A 26,247-nucleotide genomic window follows, 5' to 3' on the forward strand; every position below is an offset into this window, starting at 1 on the left:
ACATCCAATGATTGTTAAATAGTAATAAACTATAACGCCTATAACATCAAAACATCTCAAAGTAGTGTAGTGATTGTATTTGTAGGTGAACACAGCAGCCAATTTGCACGTAGCAATGTTTCGCAAACAGCCATGAAGTGAACGGCCAATTTATCTGGAGGATATTTTGACTAGGGCTTCAGTGATAACTCCTTTCTCTCTTCCAATAGTTTCATTGGATAGAAACATAGAAATCTGCAGTGCAGAAGGAGGCCATTCGGCCCATAGAGTCCACACTATCTCACAGATCAATTCAGGTCCCACTGCCCTGCATCATCCCCATTCCACTTCAACACCCTCTCTTTCATACGTCTGTCGACTTCCCTCTTTTTATTTTTGCCCAGACGGGTGTCTGACACATGCGGAAGCCCATCATCAGGCCCGGCTGTGCTGTCAATAGCAGTGCCCTGGAATACTTCGGACCCGCCTTGCTCAGGAACCGGACTAGAGACCCCCACAGAGGGCTGGCTCGATTCCGACATTCGGTTGCCAGTTCAGCTCCAAGGAGTTCCCACTTACCTCCTGCCCCACCCCCCCACTCTCTCTTGAAAACTACAATGGACTCTGCTTCCATCACCTTACTCAACGGGGTGTTCCACATCCTGGCAACTCTTTGATGGAATCGTTAATGCCCACCTGAAAGGGCAGACTGGTCACCGATTTTGTTTGATAAGAAGAGTGGTGCCTCTGCAGAACTCCTCCAATACTGCACTTGAGCCTGGACTGTGAGCTCAAATTCCTGATGTTGGGGTTTGAACCCGAAACTTTCTAATTTACCAACTGAACCAAGCAAGCACTTTGATGCAGGGATTGTTCGTTATGAGTAATTTTTTCTCATGAGATTTAGCTCCAGGGGAGAAAGAACACTGTCTGATGAGTGCCAGATTCACACCTAGCCATTGTTGATTTGACTCCACCGTGGTCATGTCGGTCCTATTTGGTCAAGCAGTTTGCCGATGGTTGCAATGGTAAACTGCATGTTTTTCAAATTACAGCAGTACTCCAATGCCCAAGTGTTGCCTCTTAATCTGTAGCTAAGCAGTCACTACACTTTACAGTAAGTGTATAAACATACTTTGTGACGTTCTGACATGAAAGGCGCTTTTATTAAATGCAAGGCTTATTATAAGGGCATAACCTTGGCCAAGTTTCCTTACTCCACACACCTGATAATAATTCCTCAAGAAAAAAATAACAATAAATTGGTCACTTCAATCCGCGACTGTTTGTGGGACATTGCTGTGTGCAATTGGCTGCCGCGTTTCGCCCACAAATATACAGTCAATTCACTTTACAGTATATTCTGTGAAGCACTTTGAGACGTCTGGAAGACGGGAAAAGTGCTATATCGAATGCAAGGATTATTATTATAACTTCCATTATTTTGGGAAAAAAAGGCCACTCTTCGTGTAGAATAATATCCCAAAGCACTTTACCAGAGGCTAAGCAGTTAAGCGTGTAAGCGAGTCAAGGAGAGAAATCCCAGGCAGATTATAGTTTGGTTTACAGGTTCCTTTTAAGTGTGGGGCTGTGTGTGTGTGTGTGTGTCAAACACAGAGACAGACAGACACAGAGAGAGACAGGCACAGAGACAGACAGACACAGAGAGAGACAGGCACAGAGACAGACAGACACAGAGAGAGACAGGCACAGAGACAGACACAGAGACAGAGAGAGAGACAGAGAGAGACAGGCACAGAGACAGGCACAGAGACAGAGAGAGACAGGCACAGAGACAGACACAGAGAGAGACCGGCACAGAGACAGACACAGAGACAGAGAGAGAGACAGAGAGAGACAGAGAGAGACAGGCACAGAGACAGACAGACACAGAGAGAGACCGGCACAGAGACAGACACAGAGACAGAGAGAGAGACAGAGAGAGACAGGCACAGAGACAGACACAGACAGACAGAGAGAGACAGGCACAGAGACAGACACAGAGAGACAGAGAGAGACAGGCACAGAGACAGACACAGAGAGAGACAGGCACAGAGACAGACAGACACAGAGAGAGACAGGCACAGAGACAGACACAGAGACAGAGAGAGACACAGAGAGAGACAGGCACAGAGACAGACACAGAGAGACAGAGAGAGACAGGCACAGAGAGACAGGCACAGAGACAGACAGACACAGAGAGAGACAGGCACAGAGACAGACACAGAGACAGAGAGACAGACAGACAGACAGACACAGAGACAGACAGACAGACAGACACAGAGAGAGAATCAATAGGGCAAACAGGATACATTGCTGGTAGTGTTGATTGACAGCGACGCGGACCAATCAGGAAGCGGTGTGAGGTGAGAGGCGGAGGAGAGCGCCAATGGGAGCAGTGCGGGGGCGGGACCTGGGGGCGGGGTCGGATACATTGTGTTCTGTCAGGTTCAGGCGGAGATGAATGGAGGAGAGACGGTGAGGGGGGCGGGGGGGCAGTGTGGGGGGTGGGGGGGCAGTGTGAGGGGGTGGGGGGGCAGTGTGAGGGGGGGTGGGGGGGCAGTGAGGGCAGTGTGGGGGGGGTGGGGGGGCAGTGTGGGGGGGGTGGGGGGGCAGTGAGGGCAGTGTGGGGGTGGGGGGCAGTGTGGGGGGGGTGGGGGGCAGTGTGGGGGGTGAGGGGCAGTGAGGGCAGTGTGGGGGTGGGGGGCAGTGTGGGGGGGTGGGGGGCAGTGAAGGGTGAGGGCAGTGTGGGGGGGGATGGGGGCAGTGAGGGCGGTGTGGGGGCAGTGAGGGCAGTGTGGGGGCAGTGAGGGGGGTGGGGGCAGTGAGGGCAGTGTGGGGGCAGTGGGAGCAGTGAGGGCTGTGGGGACAGTGAGGGCAGGGTGGGGGTGGGGGGGCAGTGTGGGGGCAGCGTCGGGGGGGTGGGGGCAGTGTCAGGGGGTGGGGGGCAGTGGGGGACAGTGTCAGGGGGTGGGGGGCAGTGTCAGGGGGGCGGCAGTGTCAGGGGGGGCAGTGTGGGGGCAGTGTCAGGGTGTGGGGGGGCAGTGTCGGGGGGTGGGGGCAGTGTAGGGAGGGTGGGGGGCAGTGTGGGGGGGCAGTATCGGGGGCTGGGGAGGCAGTGTGGGAGGGCAGTGTCGGGGGGTGGGGGCAATGTGGGGGGGTCGGGGCAGTGTGGGGTGGGGGGCAGTGTCAGTAGGTGGTGGGCAGTGTCGGGGTGGGGGCAATGTCGGGGTGGGGGGGCAGTGTCGGGATGGGGGGCAGTGTCGGGGGGTGGGGGGGCAGTGTTGGGGAGTGGGGGCAGTGTCGGGGTGGGGGGGCAGTGTCGGGGGGTGGGGGGGCAGTGTTGGGGAGTGGGGGGGCAGTGTCAGGGGGTGGGGGCAGTGTCGGGGTGGGGGGGGCAGTGTCAGGGGGGCAGTGTCAGGGGGTGGGGGGGGCAGTGTCGGGTTGGGGGGACAGTATCGGGGGGGCACAGCCTGGACAGCAGAGCAAGTTTACTCCTGGGATAAGCTGGGACCTGGTTTGGTTAAGTCTTGCCCCCTCCCTCCCTCTTGTTTTAACCCCCTCTCCCCCACACAGACAAACCCCGGCCTCACTTCTGGTCCAAACAAAAGCGACTTATGTCTGTCCTTCAGCCCACGGACCGACCCTGTGCCAATAAAGTCCGGGACCGCGACGTCTCAGCGCCCCGGGGCGCCTCTCCGCCGCCGGACCGCCGTGAGCAGCCCAGGCCCCGGTTCGCTTGCAGGAGGGAGCATTGCAGGAGCGATGTGGTAAGGCTGTTGGCAGCTTGGAACTGAGTCACGGGCTTTCCTCCCCGATCAGGTGTAAGTCGTTTGATCGTCGCCGCTCTCGATGTGGTCCTGAAAATGGGTGTTATCCCCTAAATTGCAATATTGTTTATATTTCCGGGATGGAGCGAAACTCCTCCTCCCCTCTCTCCCCCACATCCTTGACTTAACCCTTCCACCCCCTACCCTCCCCCCTTCCCCCATCTTGACTTGCCACCAATATTTAACTTGTATTATTCTAATAATATTCTGATTAATAACTCTTCCACTTGTCGGACCATTTGGGAGAACATCGCAAAGTGCTTTACAGGATATGCCGTAAAGCGTAGAGACTGTTGTTTGTGGGTGAATGTAGCAGCCAATTGCACACAACAATGCCCCACAAACAGGGAATGACTAATTTCATGGGTGGGGGGAGGGATTGTTGGCCAGGAGATACTGGGAGAAACTTCCTTCTCTTTTTAAGTTGTACCATGAGATTTTAAGCGCTTCAAGACGTCGAGAAGACATGAAAAAGCGCTATATCAAATGCAAGGATTAATTATTATTTATTATTATAAGATCTTTAACATCGACCCGAACGGGAAGATGGGGCCGACTGTCTCGTCCAAAGGTCGGCACCTCCAACAATGCAGCCCCTTCCCCCCAATATTGCATTGGAATGTCAGCGTAGACATTATGAGTGAGTTCAAAGTCCCAAAGTGGAACTTGAACCCTCATCTATTGACTCTGAGGTGAGAGTGCTATATATTTATGCCTTGGATAAATGGTTAAATCCAATTCATTAAATGCCATTGTTTCAAAAACACTGTAACAAACCAAAACTTTCCCAAACCTGCGATTGATATCAGTAATCTGTAGGCAATGCTTCACGTTGTCTTATTTTTGATCAACTAGGTGCCAGACGCACACACAATCTCATCACCATCCCTACAGGCTTCTAAGTGACTTGTTTTGTTCAGCCGGGATCCTGAGACATGCAGAAATGGATCCCCATATTTAAAGAGTATTCAAACGAATCTAAGATTTCCATGCCTCCCACCTACACATGGAAATCCCAGAGATAGATTGTTGGAATGGAATGTGCACTCTCACTCTTCCTGGAAGGGTGTATCTTGCTTATCTAATACCAGAAAGTACCAAGGTGCAGGTTGGTAAGAGCCAAGACTAGGGGACCCCAGAGTGTGTGTTGGGGTAACTGCTGGAGTCTAACCAGCTAAAACCACATAGCTTGCCATTGATATCGCTGTCTGGCCAGCTTTCCTGCAGCTTGTCCAGCCAGAACCACCCTACTCATTAGGGCTTTGGCTTGCAGGGTTAATAGGAGCTGAGTGGGAAGACTCACTGCCCCCAGTGACTGGACTACCCTTCCAGGTCCTGCTGATGAGCCAAGGCTGGTTGTGCTGTTATCAGTAGTGCCCATCTGGCTCAGGACTAGAGACCATCACAGAGAGATAGCTTGATTCCGAAATACCACTGCTAATCATGTCACTTTGGAGCCAGTTCAGCCCCAAGGAGACCCAAGGAGGATAGTCTTTACACTTGGTAAGTTCCTGTCATATCAGGCGGACATCCCAAGGCGCTTCCCAGAATATTCTGTGACTGCATTTTGTTTGTGGATGAATGTGCCGGCCCATTTTTGCACACAGCAATGCGCCAGAAACAACAGTGGAGTGAAAGACCAATTTTATTTGCGGGACTGTTGGCCAGGACACCGGGAGAAACACCCTTCTCATTTTGAACCGTGCCATGGAATCTTTAACGTTTGCCTGAACAGGCCTCGTCTTAATGTCTCATCCAAAGAATGATGGCACCTCCAACAGTGCAAACCCCCCCCTTTTGCGCTGCACTGGAATGTCAGCCTAGATTATTACTGAACTTAATCCCTGACGTGGGGCTTGAACCCACAACCTTCTGACTCCGAGATGAGGTTGATCCGTGCATTGTATGTATAGTTTCTGTTTGTGTGCCAGTGGGTGTGCACATTTTCTTTTGAAGAACACACCCTTCTTGCCTAATCCCAAGGTATTTTGGCGCAGGTTGGCAGAGCCAAGGCTTGGGTTTCCCTCGGAGTGTGCATTGGAGTAGTGATGGAGTTTAACCAACTAAAACTGCCTCTTAACCACTGAACAGTGGGAAACACAGCAGCCACTTGCACCTGCAAAATCCCACAAACATGGGGCCTTTAACATGTGAGCAGGCAGGGAGGACGTGTCATCCAAAGGTATGGTACCTTTGACAATGCAACGCTCCCACTACTGCATTCGAGGATCAGCCTAAACTATTGCTGAACTCAATCCCTGATGTGGGGGTTTGAACTCACAACCTTTTGACCCAGAGGTGAGAGTGCTACCAACTGAGCCAGCTGATGGATGGATGCCTTATTGGGCAACAGTCAGACATGGCTACGGCACTGAGCAGCCAGTAATGGGATTGTGCATTTGCAGCCCATGGTTGAGGTATGGTTCACAGGGCAGTGACCTAAAGACTGTGATAAAGTAAATGAAGCAACCGTGCCACTGCGGGAGGGTTGGAGTCTGGTGTCGCGTGATTTCTGGTCCACGACAACAGTGCCCCATAAAATGCTTCCTGATTTTCGCAGGCCAAAATAAGCTTCCTTTTTTAAAATTAACATGACCTTAGACTGAGTGAGGGCTTAGGCTATAAACGGTAAATCATTTACCCGCTGGTTACAGCCGTGGGTATTAACACGGAGAAACCAATTTGGGGCCAGTTAACTGTTTGCGGGAGTGGGAAAGCATTGGAATAACATGACTCCAAACCTTTAAATTGCTGCCAGGATTTGTACCAGGTTCAGGAATTCAATGTGGCACATCGCTTAAAGGGATTTTCTTTTTTAAGGCAATCAGATGTAGGCTTAAATAAAAAGGAAGGCGTTACCATCAGGACTTCCCCAAGCCTTAGCACTTGACAACCTGGGCCTAATACTCTCCGGAATTAGGAAAGCAGGATGCATCCCTCCGGGGAGAGAGTGTGCCGGCTCCATTCCAAACTCAGTCATTTCCATGTGTAGGTCTGATACGTGGAACTCTGTTTAAGTTTTGGATGCTCTTAAACAAGATGTTGGGTTTCCGATTGACATATCGGCTGATCAAAGGAAAAGGAAGCCATTTAAACTTTTGTATTAGCATCGGTGTTTGTTCCTCAAATTAATCTATCCTCATCCCAATTTCCTGTTCTTTCCATACCTTTTAATATCCCCCTCCCTCCACTCTCTCCCCCCACCTACTCCTGATGTAATTTCCTTCTAAATCAAGTCTGCTTCAACAGCCTCTTATGGCAGATCATTGCATATTCTGATACCCTGTAAGAGACTACATTCTTCCACAATCCTTTCACAATCTTCGTTGTTATGATCCTTATATTTGATATAGTGGCATCGTAGAGACGTCTCAAAGTGTGTCACAGGATTTGGGTTCCTCACCATTTTTCCTTGTGGAAACCCTTTTGTTGCATTACCTTCATCACATCACTCTTCTCTGGAGATGTCAAGAGAATGGGAAGCAAGCAGGAGAGTGGGACCAGATTGGGTGGCTCATGGGGAGAAAAGCAGACTCGATGGGCCGAATGATCTGTTTCATGATCTCTCCTTTGCACGTAGTCTATCTTTGTGTCCTTGCACTGATCCAGGCTGCTTCCTGTTTGTAGCATTACACCACACGGTGCAAGTCGGTGACTAATTCTAGCTGGTCAGTCTGAATGTTGACATGTGCAAGCAATCACAAATCCTTCCCATCTGTTAAACTTCATGTCAATATCACAGACATTACGCTTGACCTGAATTTCCAACGAAGTGCTTTAGAATTTTGCTGTTTATAGGCGCTGTATCAAATATGAGGATTTTATCTACTGTATTAAGTTCTGGATCAACCTAGTGCTCCACAGGATCAACTGCATCAACACTGCATCAACAAACTGCCTCCATAACCGCTGTGTGAGCAAAACATTAGCACCTGTAACATGTCACCTACGCAGATGAATGCAGTAAAGTGTTGAATAGGGCAAAGATAAAAGGATAGAATGAGTCAGTTCCAGTGTTATAAGCGTAAGGACGTTTAACACTTATGATAAGTGCAGTGAGTACATAACACATAATGTCAGAAGTGCTTTGAAGTTCAGTTATCTATTCATCCCTACAGTGTGGGTGGGTGTATTGCATTGGGCCGTCTAAAGGTGCGAGTTAGACATAGTTGGGGAAAAATTCCACCTGGGTGTAGGTTTACTCTTTATCATCATTTTGAAGTTTGTTTTCTGTAAGTTTGGTTTTAAGTACTGAAGAAAACTGACTTCAGAGTTGAACCATAGAAACGTATAGTAAAGAATAAGACCATTTGACCCATCCAATGTATCCAGATTATTCTGTTTTAGATGTCTATCTGCTATCTGCTCAAGACCGAATTCAACAACTTGCCATATTCTGGACATTCTAACATGTTATGTTAATGAAGTAAACCGAGACTCAGGTGAAACTCCATAGATTTTAGAATTATAGAATGGTATAGCATAGAATCATACAATAATAATCTTTTCATTTCATATATCGCCTTATCACATCGTACAGACATCTCAAAGTGTTTCACAGAATATATTGGAAAGTGTGGTGACTGTATTTTGTGGGCAAAACACGGCAGCCAATTACACGCAGAAGTGTCCTGCAAACAGTCTTGGATTGAATGACCACGTTTTTTTTAATTAAAAAAAACATCTTTTTGATCTGCTGTGGTATTTTCTCCACATGAGCCTCTAATCTAATCCCTCTCTCCTGCTCCCTTCCTGCCCTTTAATTTTCAAACATTTCAAACATTGATCCAATTCCCTTTGATTTAGAGAATTCTGTTTTAACCACTTGTGTGAAGAAAATAAATCTCCCCACCCTCCCCCTTTTTTAATGCCTTTTGTTATTATGTTAAATTTCTGTCTTCTGTTACTGACTCACCTTATAAATTCACCCCTTAGGAAAAGCCTTCTTCATAACTGAAACCCGTAATCCTTTGGTTTAGATCCTTCAGATCACTGCAAATGTGACAATCTTAAACACACCGGTATTATAGATGTGAATTTTTATGATTCTGGGCCCCATCACTCTTCAGTGCTCATCAGTGAACCCTATAAGGATAATGTGGCTCTAGGGATCAGACTCCGACACTGTCAAGCGCTCCGGGATGCTCCCCCACGTGAAGGCACTATATAAACACAAGTTGTGGTTGTTATGTGTCCAGTGGCTGTCGGTAGCATTTGGAGATGACTTTTCTGGGATTGCTTTGTCCTTAGTCTATCAGATTCATAACAAACATTGTAATAAGTTATGCTTAAGTATTTGATACCGCGCCTTATATCAAAACACCCTCAAAGCACTTCACTGCAAAAGGAAGCTTCCTAAACCGTGATGGTCTGCAAAGTTGGAACTGTTCTCATGCAAAGGTTCTGGATATCTAAACTTCTCTTCTCTAAACATTACAGACCATTATACTTCCCATCCACAATGCAGCCAAGTGGTTGGATGAATGCTTGGAATCTGTACTGGAGCAGGACTTCGAGGGATCTTTGCAGCTCTCCGTGTTTAACGATGCCAGTCAGGTTGGAATGGTCACGTACAGTAAAATACAGTTGACATTAATATAGTGCCTCCCGTACCAGGAGGACGTCTTAAAAACGCTTGACAATGCCGAGCCGGGCAACTGAGCTGGGGTTTGAACCGGGGGTTAGTGAGGGGAAAGGTGACCCGAAACGCGGTCAGTGAGGCACTTTGTGCTTTCTCAGCAACACTTTGATGAAATCCCTTCGGTTGAAGGAATAATAGAATTGATATTTCTACAGCACCTTTCACATCAACAGGATGTTTCAAAGCGCTTCACTCAGCAAACTGAGAGCCTAAACTGGGGGCGAGAGGGAACAGAGGAGGGGGAGAGAAGGGGGAGTGTTAAGGGGGAGGGGGAGTGCAGGAAAGAGGGGGAGTGCAGGGGGGAAGAAGGGTGACCAAAAGGTTGGGTAGGCTTTTAACACAGTTGTCAGGTTCACAAACTATTTTGACGTCAGGGAGGAATGAGCTTGTTGCCATCATGTAGTTTCTCACCCACCCATCATTTACCTCTTCCAGGATGATTCGATGAATATAGTTGAAAAATGGATGAAGAAGTTTCAAGAGCGTAACATACCAGTTGTGATCGATGGCCACAAGTCTCCACAGCCAAAAGGAGGTACGTGTTCAGATTACCATCTGTCATTTCAAGTGAATAATAATAATATAAAAGGATTTGATAAGGTTAACATAAAAAGGCTGTTTTCCCCTTGTTGGGGAGCCCATAACCAGGGGACACAAGTATACGATAGACATGAGGGGATCTAAAAGAGAACTTAGGAGAAAGTACTTCATACAGAGAGACCGTGAGATTGTGGAACTCGTTGCCTGAAGCAGTGGTTGAATCAGATAGCGTACATGCGTTTAAGAAGAAGCTACAATGTACACGTGGAGAAGGGAAAAGGAGAATATAGGTGGGAATAATAAGTGAGTAGAGTATAAACATTTTACTTGGCAGAATGGTCTGTTTCTCTTTCTCAAGATCCTCTCACTCGTTTCTGTGTAAAGTGCTTCACAAACAACAGCTAACTTTAGTGCAGTGAGAAGTGGGAGAAGCTCTCTATTCCGAGATCCTCTCACTCTTTTTCAAATCCCTTTATGCCCTCGCAGGTCCCTACCTCTCCAATCTGCTTACCCCCGCGCTCCACCACCCGCTACCTCCGCTTGGCTGGCTGTGGGCTCCGATTTGTCCCTCATCAAGATCCTAGTCCTCACCTTCAAAGCCCGCCATGGCCTTGCTCCCCTATTACCTCTGTGACCTCTTAAACCCCTACCAACCTGTCGGCTTCTTCCGCTCAGTGGGCTCCGGCCTGCTTCACATCATCCATCTTGGCTGCCCCACCATTGCGGGCGAGCCTTCAACCACTCTGCCCCCACCTTCTGGAACTCCATCCCACAGTCCCTCCACCTCAGCCCCTCTCTTGCCTCCTTCAAGTCTCAAGACCCTCCTGTTCAACCTTTGATCACCCTCCTACCCCTCACCCGCCCTCCACCCCTCCTGATCCTAACCACCAGCTCGGATGCGGATCCCTGACTGTCCATTGACTTGGGATGTCCTCCTAACATGAAAAGCATTATACAAATGTAATTTGTTGTTGTTGTCCCCTCTGCTCCAACATTGATAGCTGTGCCTTCGGCCACTATGCCTCAAAACTCTGGAACTCGCTCCCTCAATACCCCCTCCCTCTCCCCTTGGCTAGGTGTCAGACTTCGCCAGTGTCAAGTGCTCCGGGACGCTACCCCACGTGAAGGGCATATATAAATGCAAGTTGTTGTTGTTAACGTGTTAGACTCTGCAGGCATCATTCTAAGAGGCATCATTCAGCAATTGTGCATTCCTTGTATTTCCACAGTTGGATTTGCGAAGAATCGGGCTGTGGCCCAGAGTTCTGGGAGATACCTCTGTTTCCTGGACGCTGTGAGTATTCAGTCTAAGCTAATGGGACGAGTTCCACCCTCAGAAGATCAGAGTTCAATTTTTACCCAATCATTATTTATCTGAGAAAATATCCGAAATTCCTGTAAAACACATTTCCCTGAAGCAGTCAATTGGCCTCCTGGCCTGTTCCTGATTGCTATCCAATGCCTTCCTACTGAAGGAGGGAGTGAGGAGGAAGGGGTCCGATTTGGCTACCATGTCTCATGAGGTGAACCCTGTGCCAACACTCACTGGTCAGGCTTACACATGAAGAATGCCACCAAGGTTGACGTAACAGAGCGTCCCTGATCTCTGCCCCAGCAACGAGTAAACATTCTCAGGAGCAGAGGAGTGAAAACTAACTGAAGCGTTAACTTAAATACCCTCCAATTAAAAATAAAACCACATTTACATAGCTCCATTCATGTAAAAAAAAACAGCTTAATGTGTTCTTGTGTTGAAGAATTTGGCTGGATTTAGACGGTGGAAGAGAAATAATAAGAATAATGGTCCTTGTATTTGGTACAGCATCTTTCACGTCAGGAGGACATCTCAAAGGGCTTCACAGAATTCACTATAAAGTATTAACTGTATTTTTTACCGAATGTGGTTGCCAGTTTGCACAGCAACGTCATGAAATGAAAGAGCTATTTTATTTCGGGGATTGTTGGCCAGGACGTTGGGAGAAAGAAACTCTGTTGTCTTTTCGAGCAGAGCCGCGGGATGTTTAACGTCCGCCTGATCAGGCAGACGGGACCTCGGTTTAACGTCTCATCCAATGGGCAATCCGTCTCCAGCAACGCAGGTTTCCCCAGCACTGCACTGGAGTGTCAGCCTGTATGATGTGTGTACAAAGATACGATGTGGGGCTTGAACCCACAATCTTCTGACTCAGAGGCAAAACTCAGCCAGTCCGACACTTAAAGATGGGTCTTCGGGTGTTTGAAAGCACAGAGGTGACGAGAGGCAAGGACGATGGTCCCAGAGCATAGGGATGTGATCACTGAAGATCTGCCTCAGATGGAGGAGTGGGACGGTACAAGTCAGAGGAGGGCAAGTCATGGGCTGGGATGTAGGAATGAAGAGACCTGAAGAGTTAGCAGGATGGAGAGATTTGCAGAGTTTAGTCCTGAGCTAAAAGGAGCTGTTAACACCAGTCACGAAAAACTATGTGCCAGTCACGAAAAACCAACAGCGCGCCAAGGCACTCTGAAACAGTTTACAATGATAAGCCGCTGTATGAATTACAGTTGTTTTCAATATATATATTTATTTTATGAGGGCATTGCTTTGTAATTCAGATCAGGAACTTTCTAGCCATGGCATAATGCCTGGGAGAAAAAAAGGTTGAATATAACCTGACTTTCGAGTAACTGAAGTTAAACAGAATCCAGCGCCAACAGTAGGAGCTCACAACAACTGGTCTGGTTGCTGATTTGGAAGGTGATTACAGTCCCAGGATTCCTGAGGCAACAGACATCTGGATGTGTTTAAGGTTCGCTTTGGTGTTTAATTCTACACAAAACCCTTACTTTATCACTGACATCTTTGCGAGAGCCATCACCGGCACCCACACAAAAATAATGGAAGGGACCTTTTTCTGTGTTGTTTTGTTATGTACTGTTGGATTTTTTTGGTGGGAGATCAAACCGATAAAGGACAACTACCATCATTATAAGAAACCCACGTTTCAAACCGCTGAAGAAAGTAGTGGTTTCAAGTGCAAGTTAATCAGCTCAGAAACTCGGCGTCTGCCTCTCCTTAAAAAAAGGAAGCATTTATTCAAATGGAAATGACTTCTTTATTGTCCAGCTCTGTTTCTAATCAGCGCTAACTGGTACTGTAAGCCACTTGTGTGTGTGTGTTTTCTTGTGTTCCCTCTAGTCGATGAAGGTGATATGATCAAAAGATCTTCAGAAAGGTCAGCAGCTTTTGCTTGGGATATTTTTCCAGCTCAAATAGTTTTTCTTTTTCTCTTTCTCTCTCTTTCTCTCTCCTTCCCACCATTCTTTCTAATTTCTCCTATACATGTTTGTACCTCCCAATTCTTGTCACCCACCTCCTGTTCAGCTATAATGCCCCCGCTCGCTAGAACTCGCTCCCAACTTGCCTTTTCCTTGCACTCCCTGCCTTTAACACAATCAATGGGAGCAAGGATTCTTTCCACTCAGCTCCTGCTAATCCCGCAAGCCAAATCCCTAACAGAAAGGGTGATCCGACTTGGATAAGAGTGCCAGCCAGTGCTTTCAAAGGCAGACTCTGTGTTTTTCGCTGGTTAAACTCCAGCAGTATGCTTAATGCATTCTCCCAAGCCCATTTTCTAGCCAACTTTCACCTAATACTCTATGGGATTAGGTAAGCAGTGAGCGTCTTTCTAGGGGGAGAGACACAGGAAATGTTCCATGTGTAGATGGCGTATATATGTGGAACTCTCTCTGGTTTGGATACTCTTAACCATAGTTGTGGTTTCTACATGTGTCTTACACCTGGCTGCCGAAATATGAACCTTCCCAATTCCGTTTGCTGGGTCCTTTCTGCCTTTACCCTCCATGAAACCCAGGTACTTGGTTCAAGTCGAACATCATGATTCCACTCGTACAGTCTATGCTGATAATCCAATGGTTGTGTGTGCACTGCATCATCAGATGTGCTAACGTTCGGATGAGACATTAAACCAAGCTCTGGTCCACCAGTCCAGGGGGACGCTAAAGATCCCACTTCACTACTGAGAAAGAGAGGGGTAGTTTCTGTCTCATGGTGTTGTGGCTGACAATCCTCTACGTTAAACCAGTCATTCACTTCGTGGCTGTTTGTGGGACATTGCTGTCTGAAAATTGGCTACCGAACATGTCTACAAAACACACAGTCACTACCCTTTACAGGATATTCTGGGAGGCACTGTGGGACGTCCTCCTGACACAAAAGGAGCCATATCAAATGCAAGGATTTTATTATTATATTAAATGTGAGGGTTGTTATTCTTAAACTGTATCCATTTCGATGCAGTTATTTGCGTGCACATCTGAAATGCAGTGAACCTCTATGAACTTGACACGTGTGTGTGTGTGTATATATATAATATGTGTGTGTGCATGTGTTTGTTACAGGATGACGTCATGATGCCCCAGAGAGTGAAGCTACAATATGAAGCGGCCATGAAACATCCTAATTGTGTAAGTTTAAAAAGGGGCAGAGCGGTGATGGGGGAACTCTATTGCAATGAGGCATTTCAAATATTTTTGGAGATTATTTTGGTCTAATGTTACATAAATAGTTATTGCTGATTTACTGTAATGCTGTTGGGTGGGTCGGGCTCCCTGGCTGTTCAAATTACATCCACACCCTAACAACTGGTCCCTATTTATTTATTTACGTTAGCATTGTAACCTTACACACAGTTTCCATACTGCGCTGTGCAGGCCATATCCCACACCAGAGGGTTAATACAGGTAATAAGGAACGTACAGAAGCTGAAAAGACCACTGTGGCCTGAAGGAATTAAAACACAAATAGCACTTTAGAACTGAAATTCCACCTAGTTTTAGCCTGTCAAAAACTATTATTTTATAGGTTGAGAGCAGTGTGATGTGACATGTGTGAGTGTGTCTGGGCGTGTACTGTATATGCGCACATCAGTCCATTAGGTGTACTTGTGTATGCCTCCACCCCTCCTGATCCCAACCACCAGCTCAGGTGCAGATCCCTGACTGTTCAGCGCCTTGGGACGTCCTCCTGACGTGAAAGGCGCTGTGTAACTGTCATTTGTTGTTGTGAACGTGTATGTATTTGTGCGCTTGTGCACGTATGTGTATCTGTGCATCTGTATGCATTTGTGTGTATCTGTGGGTAAGTCTGAGTGTACGTTTGTCCCTCTCTGTTCATGTGCTTGTGTGGGCGTGCGTGTGTTTTAAGATCTAACCATTTCTCACAGAATGGCAGCTGGCTCCAAAATAGCATAATCCACAAAAATGGCTCCTTTTTATAGAGTTGTGACTAAGATGTTGGCACATTGGGTTCTTTCCCTTTGCTTTTTGCAGTGAATTCATGGCTGAGTCACTTCAGGCCTCAGAAACACAACTTCCTTTGAAGCCATTGGTGTTTTTAATGGTCTGAATTATTTTGAAACTTTGGAAAGTCCCCTCTGTGGTTATGAATCCCTTTTCCCTACAAGGGCTTGTCAAATTGTGATCAGCGGGGGCTCAGGATTTGTAGACCCCGACCCCCACCCCCAGACTAGTCAACCCATCCAGTCTTTGCTGGTGTTTTTCTCCACGTGAGTCATAAGTGTTTATGGCCGTTTTCAATAACTTTGGTAAATCTTTTCTGTTTCAATTTGGAAGATGTTTTTGCTCGAGTCTCTAGTAAAGGAACCGGTTTGCAAATCAAGTCTGAAGAATTGAAGAATTTTCCAAAAGATATTGTTTTTCAGTTTTTAAGACAAGCCTCGGTGGCAGAAGCCGATGCATTTTAGTGGCTTTTTCTTATCTTTGGTCAAGGAACCACGTACAAACAGCAGCCCCAAGGGGTGTTAGAAAAAAGAGCTGCTGTGTTAGAAAGGTACAGATGAGATCATCTGTCTTGTCAGCCTGAATGGATACGTGACAAATGCGAACTGAGACCTATTTAAAGTAGATTTCACCAAACCAGTTTCTACAGCATTTGGTTTCATTTGAAAGGCAGTTCTGGGGCAAAGTGTGTCAGCAGCTCAGGAGCCTGATATGTGGTGGTTGTTGCGGAGGTGGGGGTGGGTGTTGAGGGAAGCCTGGGGTGTCTATGAGAGTGAGGGCATGTTGGAAGCTACAGCCAGAAGAAAGCACAAATACAGAGGAAACATTGCTCAAATTGGCTGCCACGTTCACCGACAAATCACTACACTTTACGGCAAATCCTGTGAAGTGTTTTCAGACATACTCCTGATGTAAAAAGTGCTGTATCAAATGTAAGAATTACTATTGTACTACACTGATGTACTCTGCCTTTTACACAAGGCTAGCCTGGATTCAGAATACAACACAACAGCAACTTGTATTTATATAGCGCTCTTCATGCAGGGTAGCGTCCAGGAGCACTTCACAGAGGTGGAGTCTGACTCCGAGCCAGGGGGAGAGGGAGAGGGGAGGTGACCGAAAGCACGATCAGAAAGGAAAGTCTTTAGGCGGGATTTGAAGGTGGAGAGGGAGGGGGTTAGGCGGAGGGATTGGGGTCGATAGTTTCGGAGCGTAGTGGCTGAAGGCATGGCCACCAATGGTGGAGCAGAGGGGACGAGGAACGAGCAGGAGGCTGGAGCCAGCCGAGCGGAGGCAGTTGGGTGGTGGAGTGGTTCCCTCCTGTAGAACCAGTCTGCAGTGAGCGCTGCTTTCTGTGAGCTGATTTCCATTTAGAGACATACAGCTAAATATGAGCAATGGAATGTGTTATTTTATATTAAAAAGAAGTTGCATTTTTTAAACAAAAACCACTCATATGCCAGCCACGATTTGAAGCAACTTTGCCGATGCCGGTATCGTATCAGTGACCCTTCCGACAAATTGACCCCACGGAATGAACAGGACCCCTTCTGCAATGCAGGCGGCTCACTGTTAAATTCCCATTTAGTAGAGGTGCTTCGAGGGAAGGCAGAGGATATTACAGGAGGTTCTCCATTTCTATGGCCATGCACATGAGTTTTAATTTAATAATATATTTTTAGCTTTTACATGGCTGTAAAATCCTAAAGACTTGAAAGCTTTTTCTGAGCCCAGCTCCAGTGGTCCGGATAATTAATGCAGGATTGCTTTAAGTTCACTGAACAAGCGTGGCTGGAAACATGGCAAAAGAGACACAAAATGGGTGCGTTTTTCTGGGATCTACAGTTATTGCCAATTATAATCATTTAATAATAATAATCCTTGCATTTGTAATCGCTCCCTATCACGTACAATTTTCACACAGCAATGCCCCATAAACAGCCACGAAGTGAATGACTAATTTTATTCGGGGGATTGTTGACCAGGACACCAGAGGAAATGGTGGACCTCAGGTTTAACATCTCATCCGAAGAACAGCACCTCCAACAATGCACTACTCTGCCCAACACTGTATTGGAGCATCAGCCTAGACTATGTGAGTTTTAAGTCCCAATGTGGATCACCTAGTCTCATGACTGGTTGTGTGACTTTGTTGGTGTTTGCCTACAAACAATACAGTCACTACAATTTGATGCAGTGAAGCTCTACACAAGTGAGTAGCATTATAACCGTGCCACAAACAGATAGCGAATGTTGGGAAATATTTGTGGAAATACAGTATTGTGATATTATAATAATATATTATCCAACATGATACATTATTGGCATTCCAAAGTTATTTTCCCAACTTCCTTAGCTTAGGGATGCCATGATCAATTATATATTCCTCCGTATTGCACCAACTCAGTACACATGTTTCTTTTGAATAGTGTCATTGGATCTTTCATGTCTAATAATAATAATAATTCTATCTGAAAACTGGCTGATAGGATCTTAATTTAAGATCTCATCCAAAGAACAATACCTCTGGCAATGCAGAATTCCCCCAGTTCTGCACTGGAGTGATCCTTGCTTCCAGCTCAGGTGCAAATCCTTGACTGTCCAGCACTTTGGGACGTCCTTCTGGTGAAAGGTGCTCTACAAATGTAATTTGTTGCTGTTGTTGCTAAGTGTCAAGCTTACAACGTAGGCTTGTACCAACAACCATCTGTCCCAGAAACGGGTTTGCTATCAACTGAGCCACAAACCTGGTACCAGCAGCACACTGCCAGCAGTAGGAAGGACACTTCTTTTATTTGTTTTTCCTCTTCTGACCTCAGAAAACCTTTCGCCCATAGACTGCTCCTGCAATCAGGTATTCCTGTGAGCAGCCAATTGATTAACCATTGTGTGTCTGCTGTTACCTTCAACCTTTCTGTAAAACACCAGTCGCTGCATACCTCATGCTAACCAAACAGAGCTCCTGTTTATTCAGTAAAGCAAAGTTCAACATGCAGCAACCTCGGGAGCCAATAAAACTCTACGGAAGATGGAAGGGTAATTTACATGAAGATAGTCACAGTGGTTGGACTCTGGAGCAATTCTCCACAACTGGGGCTCGTTGTTGCGACATAACGCATCGTCCTGACCATCAGTTGAAGGCAAGGCTGCAATATCTTTTTATTGGGAAGCCCAGGTCAAGATAGATATAAAGGTCACCACCAAGGCTGAAAAGAGATCAAGGGAAGACAAGATCCATCAAATAATACCAAACCTTCATTTTAAAGGCTTGTGGAGTGTAGGGCGAAGAGAGGACCGAGGTCCACTGCCTTGAAGTCATGTAAAAGAAAGAGGTAGAGTAGGGGGGACACGAGGCAATGAGTTTTCATTCATTTCTTCTTCTGTTACTCTCTCCTGGCAACACAGGGAGGAGGAAGAGCAAGCAGCACATTGTGTTTGGAGGTTAAAAGAATTTGTTTTAGCTGATTAAATCGTAGCAATACCCTAATGCACAACCCAGGGAACCTGGCTCTTACCAACCTGCGCCTGATATTTTATGGGCTTAGGTGAGCAGCGGGTATTCCTCCCAAGTCAGTACCGGACAAACAGAAATTCCCATGCCTCAGCGGCATATATTTGTGGAACTCCTAGTCTTGGTTTGGATGCTCTTGTTAGTGGTGATGGATTTCCACATGTGTCAGACACCAGACTGACCAAACCCCAAATCAAGGGAGGAAAGTCCAACAGAGCAGTGACTTTGTTAGTAAAGCGAAAGACCAGAAGCAGTGTGAGATCGGGGCTTGTTTGAGAGAAAGATTATTTATTAGTCAATGATATTTATGATTATCAGGCAACAAAACATACCGTAACTGCACTTTATAGTGTATTCTGTGAAGCACTTTGAGACGTCCTCCTGACATGAAAGGTGCTATATCAAATATAAGGATTATTTATTATTATGTATTTGTCTTAAAAGCTCCTCTTAAGACAATTGTCATAATCAGGTGATTTGATTGAAATACTGATATGAGTGATTTTCATTCATTTGGGGATCAGCCAGATAACGGCAATAGTCAATTTTCAACAGCAATATCCCCCAAACAGACATGAATTGAGCGACCAGTTTATGTGGAGGACTGTTGAACACCGGGATAAACTTGCTTCCCTTTTGGAATCGCGCCACAGGAACGTTAACATCCACTGGAACAGGCAGACAGGATCTCGGTTTAACATCTCATCCACAGCACCCTGGACAATGGAGCACTCCACGAGCCCTGAATTGGTGTGTCAGCCTAGGCTATGAGCTAAAAGACCCCGACATGGATACTGAGGCCACAGCCTCTGACCCAGGGATTAGACTGAGCCAAGCTGACACCTATCTGGACCAGCGGGACATCTGATTCCACAGACCCTGTGGGGGAGAAAGTGCGGCGATATCCGTGTCCGTGCACAAGGGGAGCTTGACAGCCTTGAAGATTGGAAATCTGTTTTGAATTAAGTTGGGATTTTCTGCTGCACACACAAGGCCGACTCTGTCCAGGCTGAAAATAACTGGGTAAATAAGCAGCAAATTCTGAGCAGGAGCTCTGACTGCGCCACACAGATTTATTTCATTAAAGATTATTAAAGGGGGAGCAGGAAGAATTTGCAAAGGTTACTGTGAATGCAGTCAGTCTGTGGCCTTGGCACTGGGTATCTGAAAGCTGGAATGTGTAAGGAATAAATAGGCTGCGAAATATGTTGGTGGTCTCGGTGTCACTGTGTGTTAGTGTACATTGGGAAGCAGTAAACCTTTCACCTTTGATCCAGTTTGTATCAGATGGGATAAAGGTCTCCCACTTTCCTGATGGTCGGTCTTGCAATGGGGACTTGCTATCTTCAGTCTCGGGGGTACGGCAAGCTAGGATACCTATCGTCTGTGGGGGGAGGTAAGCGAGGTCTCCCTGGAGCTGAAGTGGCCCCAAGGTGACGTGGCAACCCTCACATCCAGTCTCGGTAGTCCAGTTCCTGAGCCAGACGAGGCCACTGTATTCTAGAGCAATGCTGATGACAGCACAGCCAGCCTGGCTCATTGGAACAGCAAACTAGTCACTGGGGACAGGGAATCATCTCTCTCAGCTTCTGTTAACCCTGCAAGCCAAAGCTCTAATGGGTAGTAAACAAGCAATGGGAAATCTTGCTGGACAGCAATATCAATGGCAAGCTATCCGGTTTTGGCTGGTTAGACCCAGTTACCCCAATGTACACTCTGGGGTCCCCAAGCCTTGGCTCTTGCCAACCTGCGCCTAATACTTTCTGGAATTAGCTAAGCAGGATGCATTCCTTCAGGGAGAGAGAGCGCATTCCATTCCAATAATCTATCTCTGGAATGTCCATGTGTAGGTGGGATGGATGGAAATCTCAGTTTGGTTTGGATACTCTTAAGCAAAATGATGGATTTCCGCGTGTGTCAGACACCCTGACTGACCAAAATATTTTGGCTGACCAAAATATTCCCAAGTCTGAAATGGAACACGCATTTTCTTCCGCTGGAGGGATCAATCCTGCTTACCTAATTTCAGAGTCTTATCTAATTTCAGAGAGTATTAGGCGTAGGTTGTCAACAGCCAAAGGCTTGGGGACCCCAGAGTGTGTGTTGGGGTACCTGCTGGAGTCTAAGCAGCCAAAACTATGTTTACTTGTCTTTTCCCCTTGGGGTTGAGCACGGTGATGGTTTTTGCATGTGTTAGACACCAGCTGGCCAAAAAAACTACCATAGAGAGCGTTAATAGATAGGACTCTGTGAGAGTGCATCAGTGGACACTGAGGAAAAGCATTCATAATTATCACGTTAGGACGATTATTATCTATGAATTAATGAACTGATTTAGAGTAACAGCGCCCTGGGGTGTTCTCCCGACTTGAAAGGCGCTCACAAATGTAATTTTGTATTGCATTGTAACTGAAAACGTGTTTCATCCACGATCATTTCCATGCATGTTAGACACAAGCCCCTATAAAAGAGGCAATTTCTACATCGGCCAATCTCCTACTAACTGGTTATTTTGCTGAAGGGGGAGAGTTTATATTCATAGGATGTTCTCTGCTATTAAACATCTTTTGTACGATAAAAAAANCACTAAATTCGAACTGTTTCATCTCGGGATTTTGTTTTGAACTCTGTGCTCTTGACTTCCTGTTTGCAGGAGCCCATTCCCTTGGCAGGAAATGAAATATTGATTTTCTTAAACCTTACCCAGAGATATACCTTCTCTAGTTATTAACTAAGTGGTGCCAGATGCACAGCCAGTCGAATAATGGAGACTGTGGATAGGAGGCTAGGACCGTAACAATTTTTTCCCAAATCCCGGGGTTTGGGGATTTCTATTCAATATTAAAAGTGTGCATTATCATAAATTATGATATATTAATATATATATATGAGTCTGTCGGTTTTCTTGCTGGAGATCAAAGGCGTCGCTGGAGGATTTATTTTTTATTTTCGTATTCATATTTTGTTGTTATATTTAATATTCTGTGCACAATTGGCTGCCGCATTTCACCGACAAAATACACAGTCAATCCACTTCACTTCACTTCACTTCACTTCTGTGAAGCACTTTGAGACGTCTCACTAACGTGATCAAGCGCTGTGTGAAATGCAATGATTATTATTATTGTTCATAATATTAATTTCAGCCAAATTGCATGATCAATCAGCCCAATGTATCTGCCCTGCTGCACTCAGCAAGTACTAATCAGCCAGAGAATTAATTAATATGACAAAATACCTGTTACCAAATTCACCCACAAAACACCCCAGGCCACTGCGCTTTACATCAGTTTATCTGTGAAGTGCTTTGAGACAGTTTGACAAGATCTATGCTTTATCCAACAGGATCATCATTATAATAATAGTCCTTGCATTTGATACAGTGTCTTATCACGTCTTCTAGACATCTCAAAGGGCTTCACAGAATATGATGCAAAGTGAATTGACTGTGGTCACTTAACCAAATTATTATTGTTGTTGTTTATTTGAAGGAATTATTTCCCTTGGAAAAATGATAATAATAATAATAATCCTTGCATTTGATATAGCGCTTTTCACATCGGGAGGACGTCCCAAAGCGCTTCACAGAACACACTGTGAAGTGAATTGACCGTATATTTGTGGGCGAACGCGGCAGCCAATTGCGCACAGCAATGTCCCACAAACAGTCGTAGATTGAAAATGACCAATTTATTATTGTTTTTGTTTTGGAGGGATTATCATTAGGCTCTGTGTGGAGTAAGGAAACTTGCCCAAGGTTTCGCCCTCTGCCTGGAATTGAACTCAGGTCTCTCACTTGCAAAGCGAGTGCTCTAACCACTGAGCTACAGGACTCCACGATCCGCCAATCGACTAACAATTACTAGATAAACAGAGACGTGTGGAATAAGGAAACTTGCCCAACATTTCGCCCTACCAGGAATCGAACCCAGGTCCTCCCCCTTTGCGAGGCGAGTGCTCTAACCACTGAGACTCCACAATTATTGTATTGTTTTGCTATGCTATAGTCCTTGGGCATTTTAGTGACACACCACCGCTGTCAGAGGCTGTCGCCTTTGTGGTGTGGATCAAAGGCGTCGCTGGAGGATTTATTTTGTTTGTTTTATTTTCATATTCTCCTGGAAATGGGGCGTGACCTGGTATCTCTGTCATCTTAGATAATTGGCTGTCAAGTGAGGAGAGATCCAGGGGATTCAACTGAGCGCTACACCCGTTGGATTAACAGTTTGACACAAGAGCAGCTGTTTACACAGGTAAGATAGAGAGTGATCGCTTCTCACCATCCTCGGGGAGTTGGACTGTATTTTTTCTTTGGCTTCTATTGAGAGACGGTTCTACGGGCGTCCTCCAGTGTCTCGCCCCATAATAGGCATCAATCACCTGTGCAACTTATCCATCTGCGAGGGCATCAGAGTCCTGTCCTCACCTGACACATATGTGCACACGTACATACACGTAGACACGTGTATTTAAAAAAAATTATAATTTGGTCACCCAATCCACGACTGTTTGTGGGATGCTGCCGGGCGCAATTGGCCGCAGTGTTTCGCCCACAAAATATACAGTCAATTCAATTTGCAGTGTATCCTGTGAAGTGCTTTGAGACGTGACAAGGCGCTATATCAAATGCAAGGATTATTATTATGTTGAGGGTGGGAGTTAGGGGGTGGAGTAAACGATGATGTGGAGACCGGAATTCTCTCCCATTATGATAATAATAATCCTTGCATTTGGATTAGCCTCTCATCACCTCGGAAGGACGTCTCAAAGAGGATTTACTGTGAAAGGGAGTCACTGTGTAGTTGTAGGAAAACACTGCAGACAATTACCAACAACAATGTCCCCGCATCAGCCATGAAACGATGACCAATTTTATTTGGAGGGATGTTGGCCAGGACACTGGGAGAGAGAGAGAAACTCTCTTCTCTTTTTGAATAGCGTCACAGGATCTTTAACGAGTATCTATGGGGCACTCTGCCCAGTTGGAGCCCAGCTGCTGCTGTGGATGAGATCAGCTAACCCAACACAGTTTGGATTCAAGCCCACAACCCTCCGGACTGTACCTGTACCCCCTGCCCTATCCACCCTCTCATAGGTGACCAAGCTTTCAGCCGTTCTGCCCCCACTCTCTGGAACTCCATCCAGAAGTCACCCCACCCCATCTTGCCCCCTCCCTCCCCGCTCCTCGTCATCTTTCCTCCCGCCAAGCATACTCTTCTCTCTTGAATTGACTGTACATCATCCACAAAATATACAATCACTACACTTTACAGTATATTCTGTGAAGCGCTTTCGGACGTCACAACGACATGATAATGCGCTGTATCAGATGCCAGAATTATTTAATGAATTAAATTAGGATTCAGATCTCCCCTGGCTTGTGAAGTACTTTGGGACGTCCTCCCGATGGGAAAGGGTTGTATAAATGTATATTGTGTTGTGTAGATCTTATCCTACTACATCATCGTAGGAGTTCTGCGCTCTGGGACACTGCCACATGTGAAGGGCGCTATGTAAATGCAAGTTCTTGTTGTGCTCTATCATTCCAATTTGCTCATAATCCATTATGCAGTGTATCTGCTTTGCAGACGAAATATCTTTTTAATTTGTGCAATTTCTTTCTCATTTTCTCTCCCCACTACTCCACCCCACCCCACCCCCCACCACTCCTTCCTCCTCCTCTGGGTTGTGGAGACAACACACTGTGTACCCATTTCCCAGCTGGGGCAACAGGAGCTTCTTCTATGATCCCATCTCAGACAGCAGGGTTTGGGGGGAAGTGGTAGTGGTGGGGGGCGTGGGGGGTGGAGGAAGACGCCACATGTTTTCATTTCAAATTGTTTTCATATGAAGTGGAGCTTGGAGCACGTCTTTTTGCTGAGCTGAGAAACTTAAGACCTTATTCATGGCAACAAAAAAAAATTGTGATTAATAGATTCACTGACCCAGGGTTGGGGGGGAGATCAAACCCTCGAATAACCTGCGAGTGTTAATGGAACAAGCTCCCAGGCAGCAGACATTCAGTGCAGTTTTTGCAGCCTTTCGGAGGAGGCGGTTTCCACGTCCAGACATTCAAACCGTGTTTGACTAAATGTTCCTTTGGAGCTTTCAACATCACACACAGAATGTGGAGGCAAATTATTGGAGTGATTATCAACTGGTCGGGCTGTGAACTGGATGAAAAATAATCAGTGACCAGGCAGTTTGGATGTGTGCAGCTGTTTTCTCCCCACCCTCCCTCCACACACACTCTTGTGGACCTGTCAGACCTTTGGCTAGCAATGCCACAGTTGTTTATTGCATTGTCTAAATGTCCAAGTCTGGCTTTGCCAATGGAGTCTGTTCAGAACCAGTTGAACCTCAGGGAGTTTCTGCTTATTTGCACCTTTGCCCCTTCCCCACAATTGGACAGGACTCAGTTTTGCACTTGACAGTGTCATTAATCACTGCTTAAGAGATACTGCCCTGTGTGAAGGGCATTATGTAAATGCAAGTTGTTGTTGTTAGAGAGAGCTCAGGATTTGAGCTGGATTTCCAGTTTGTAAATTTCCCATGACGTACTGTACAGTGGTTATTGTGTTTGCCTACAAAAGACAGTCACTACATTTATTCTGTGAAGACTTTGAGACATCCATCTGATGGGAAAGGTATTGTTTCCAATGCAAGGGTTGATTTTGTTATTTTACAGTGATGCTCCCAATGCAAGAAGGTTTGGGATACAAATCCCAGATTGAAGTTGGCTCCTGCAACAGGAAAAAGATGCTGATCTGAAGTGTTTCCTTGTGTCTGCCTGGCTCGGCAAGCAACATTCCCGCCTCCGAATCAAAAGGCTGTGAGTTCAAACCCCACGTTGGGGTTTGGAACCAATGTAGTCTGACACTCCAACGCAGTGCCGGGTGTGTGCTGCATTGTTGGAAGTGCCGTCCTTAAACTGAGGTTGTGTCTGCTTGTTCAGGTGGACATTAAAGATTCCACGGCATTATTCGAAAGGAAGTATTTCCCGGAGTCCTGGCCAACATTCCTCCCAGATTAAATAAAACTATTGGTCATAAATTCCATAGCTGTTTGTGGGATGTTGCTGTGTGAAAATTGTCTGCTGCCTTTGCCTTGTAATATACAGAGTGATACCACTTCACTTTATAGCCTGTGAAACACAACAACGTGATAAGGCGCTATATCAAATGCAAGGATTAGTTTTTACGGGGAGGAAGAGCATAGACTGCTCGTTAGAATAAAGCAGTGTGAAAACTGAAGAGCAATGCTATCGACAATAAAAGTACATAATACTGTTTGTGGGCCCCTGCTGTGCGCAATTGGCTTCCGAGTTTCACCCACAAACTATATAGTGAATCCAATGTCTACATTATATTCTGTGAAGTGCTTTGAGACATCTCAACGACGTGATAAGCGCTGTATCAAATGCAAGGATTATTATTTGATTAAGC

General features: G+C 46.1%; 1 protein-coding gene across 2 annotated transcripts in view; it reads left to right on the top strand.

The window, feature by feature from the left end:
- The first annotated feature begins 2,400 nt into the window (after positions 1 to 2,400).
- b3gntl1 (UDP-GlcNAc:betaGal beta-1,3-N-acetylglucosaminyltransferase-like 1) overlaps positions 2,401 to 26,247 on the top strand; it is an 87,003-nt gene continuing 63,156 nt past the window's right edge. The window contains exons 1-7 of one of the 2 annotated variants that reach the window (XM_042342529.1): positions 2,401 to 2,457; positions 3,556 to 3,749; positions 9,249 to 9,365; positions 9,886 to 9,985; positions 11,220 to 11,284; positions 14,392 to 14,457; positions 22,960 to 23,055. In XM_042342529.1, coding sequence (XP_042198463.1) covers positions 3,597 to 3,749; positions 9,249 to 9,365; positions 9,886 to 9,985; positions 11,220 to 11,284; positions 14,392 to 14,457; positions 22,960 to 23,055 — 597 coding nt within the window. In that variant the 5' untranslated portion in view covers positions 2,401 to 2,457; positions 3,556 to 3,596. The remainder of the gene's footprint in view (positions 2,458 to 3,555; positions 3,750 to 9,248; positions 9,366 to 9,885; positions 9,986 to 11,219; positions 11,285 to 14,391; positions 14,458 to 22,959; positions 23,056 to 26,247) is intronic. The other variant, XM_042342528.1, reaches the window with a different exon arrangement.

Source organism: Callorhinchus milii, unplaced genomic scaffold (genome assembly GCF_018977255.1).
Source record: "Callorhinchus milii isolate IMCB2004 unplaced genomic scaffold, IMCB_Cmil_1.0 Scaffold20, whole genome shotgun sequence".
Lineage (NCBI taxonomy): Eukaryota > Metazoa > Chordata > Chondrichthyes > Chimaeriformes > Callorhinchidae > Callorhinchus > Callorhinchus milii.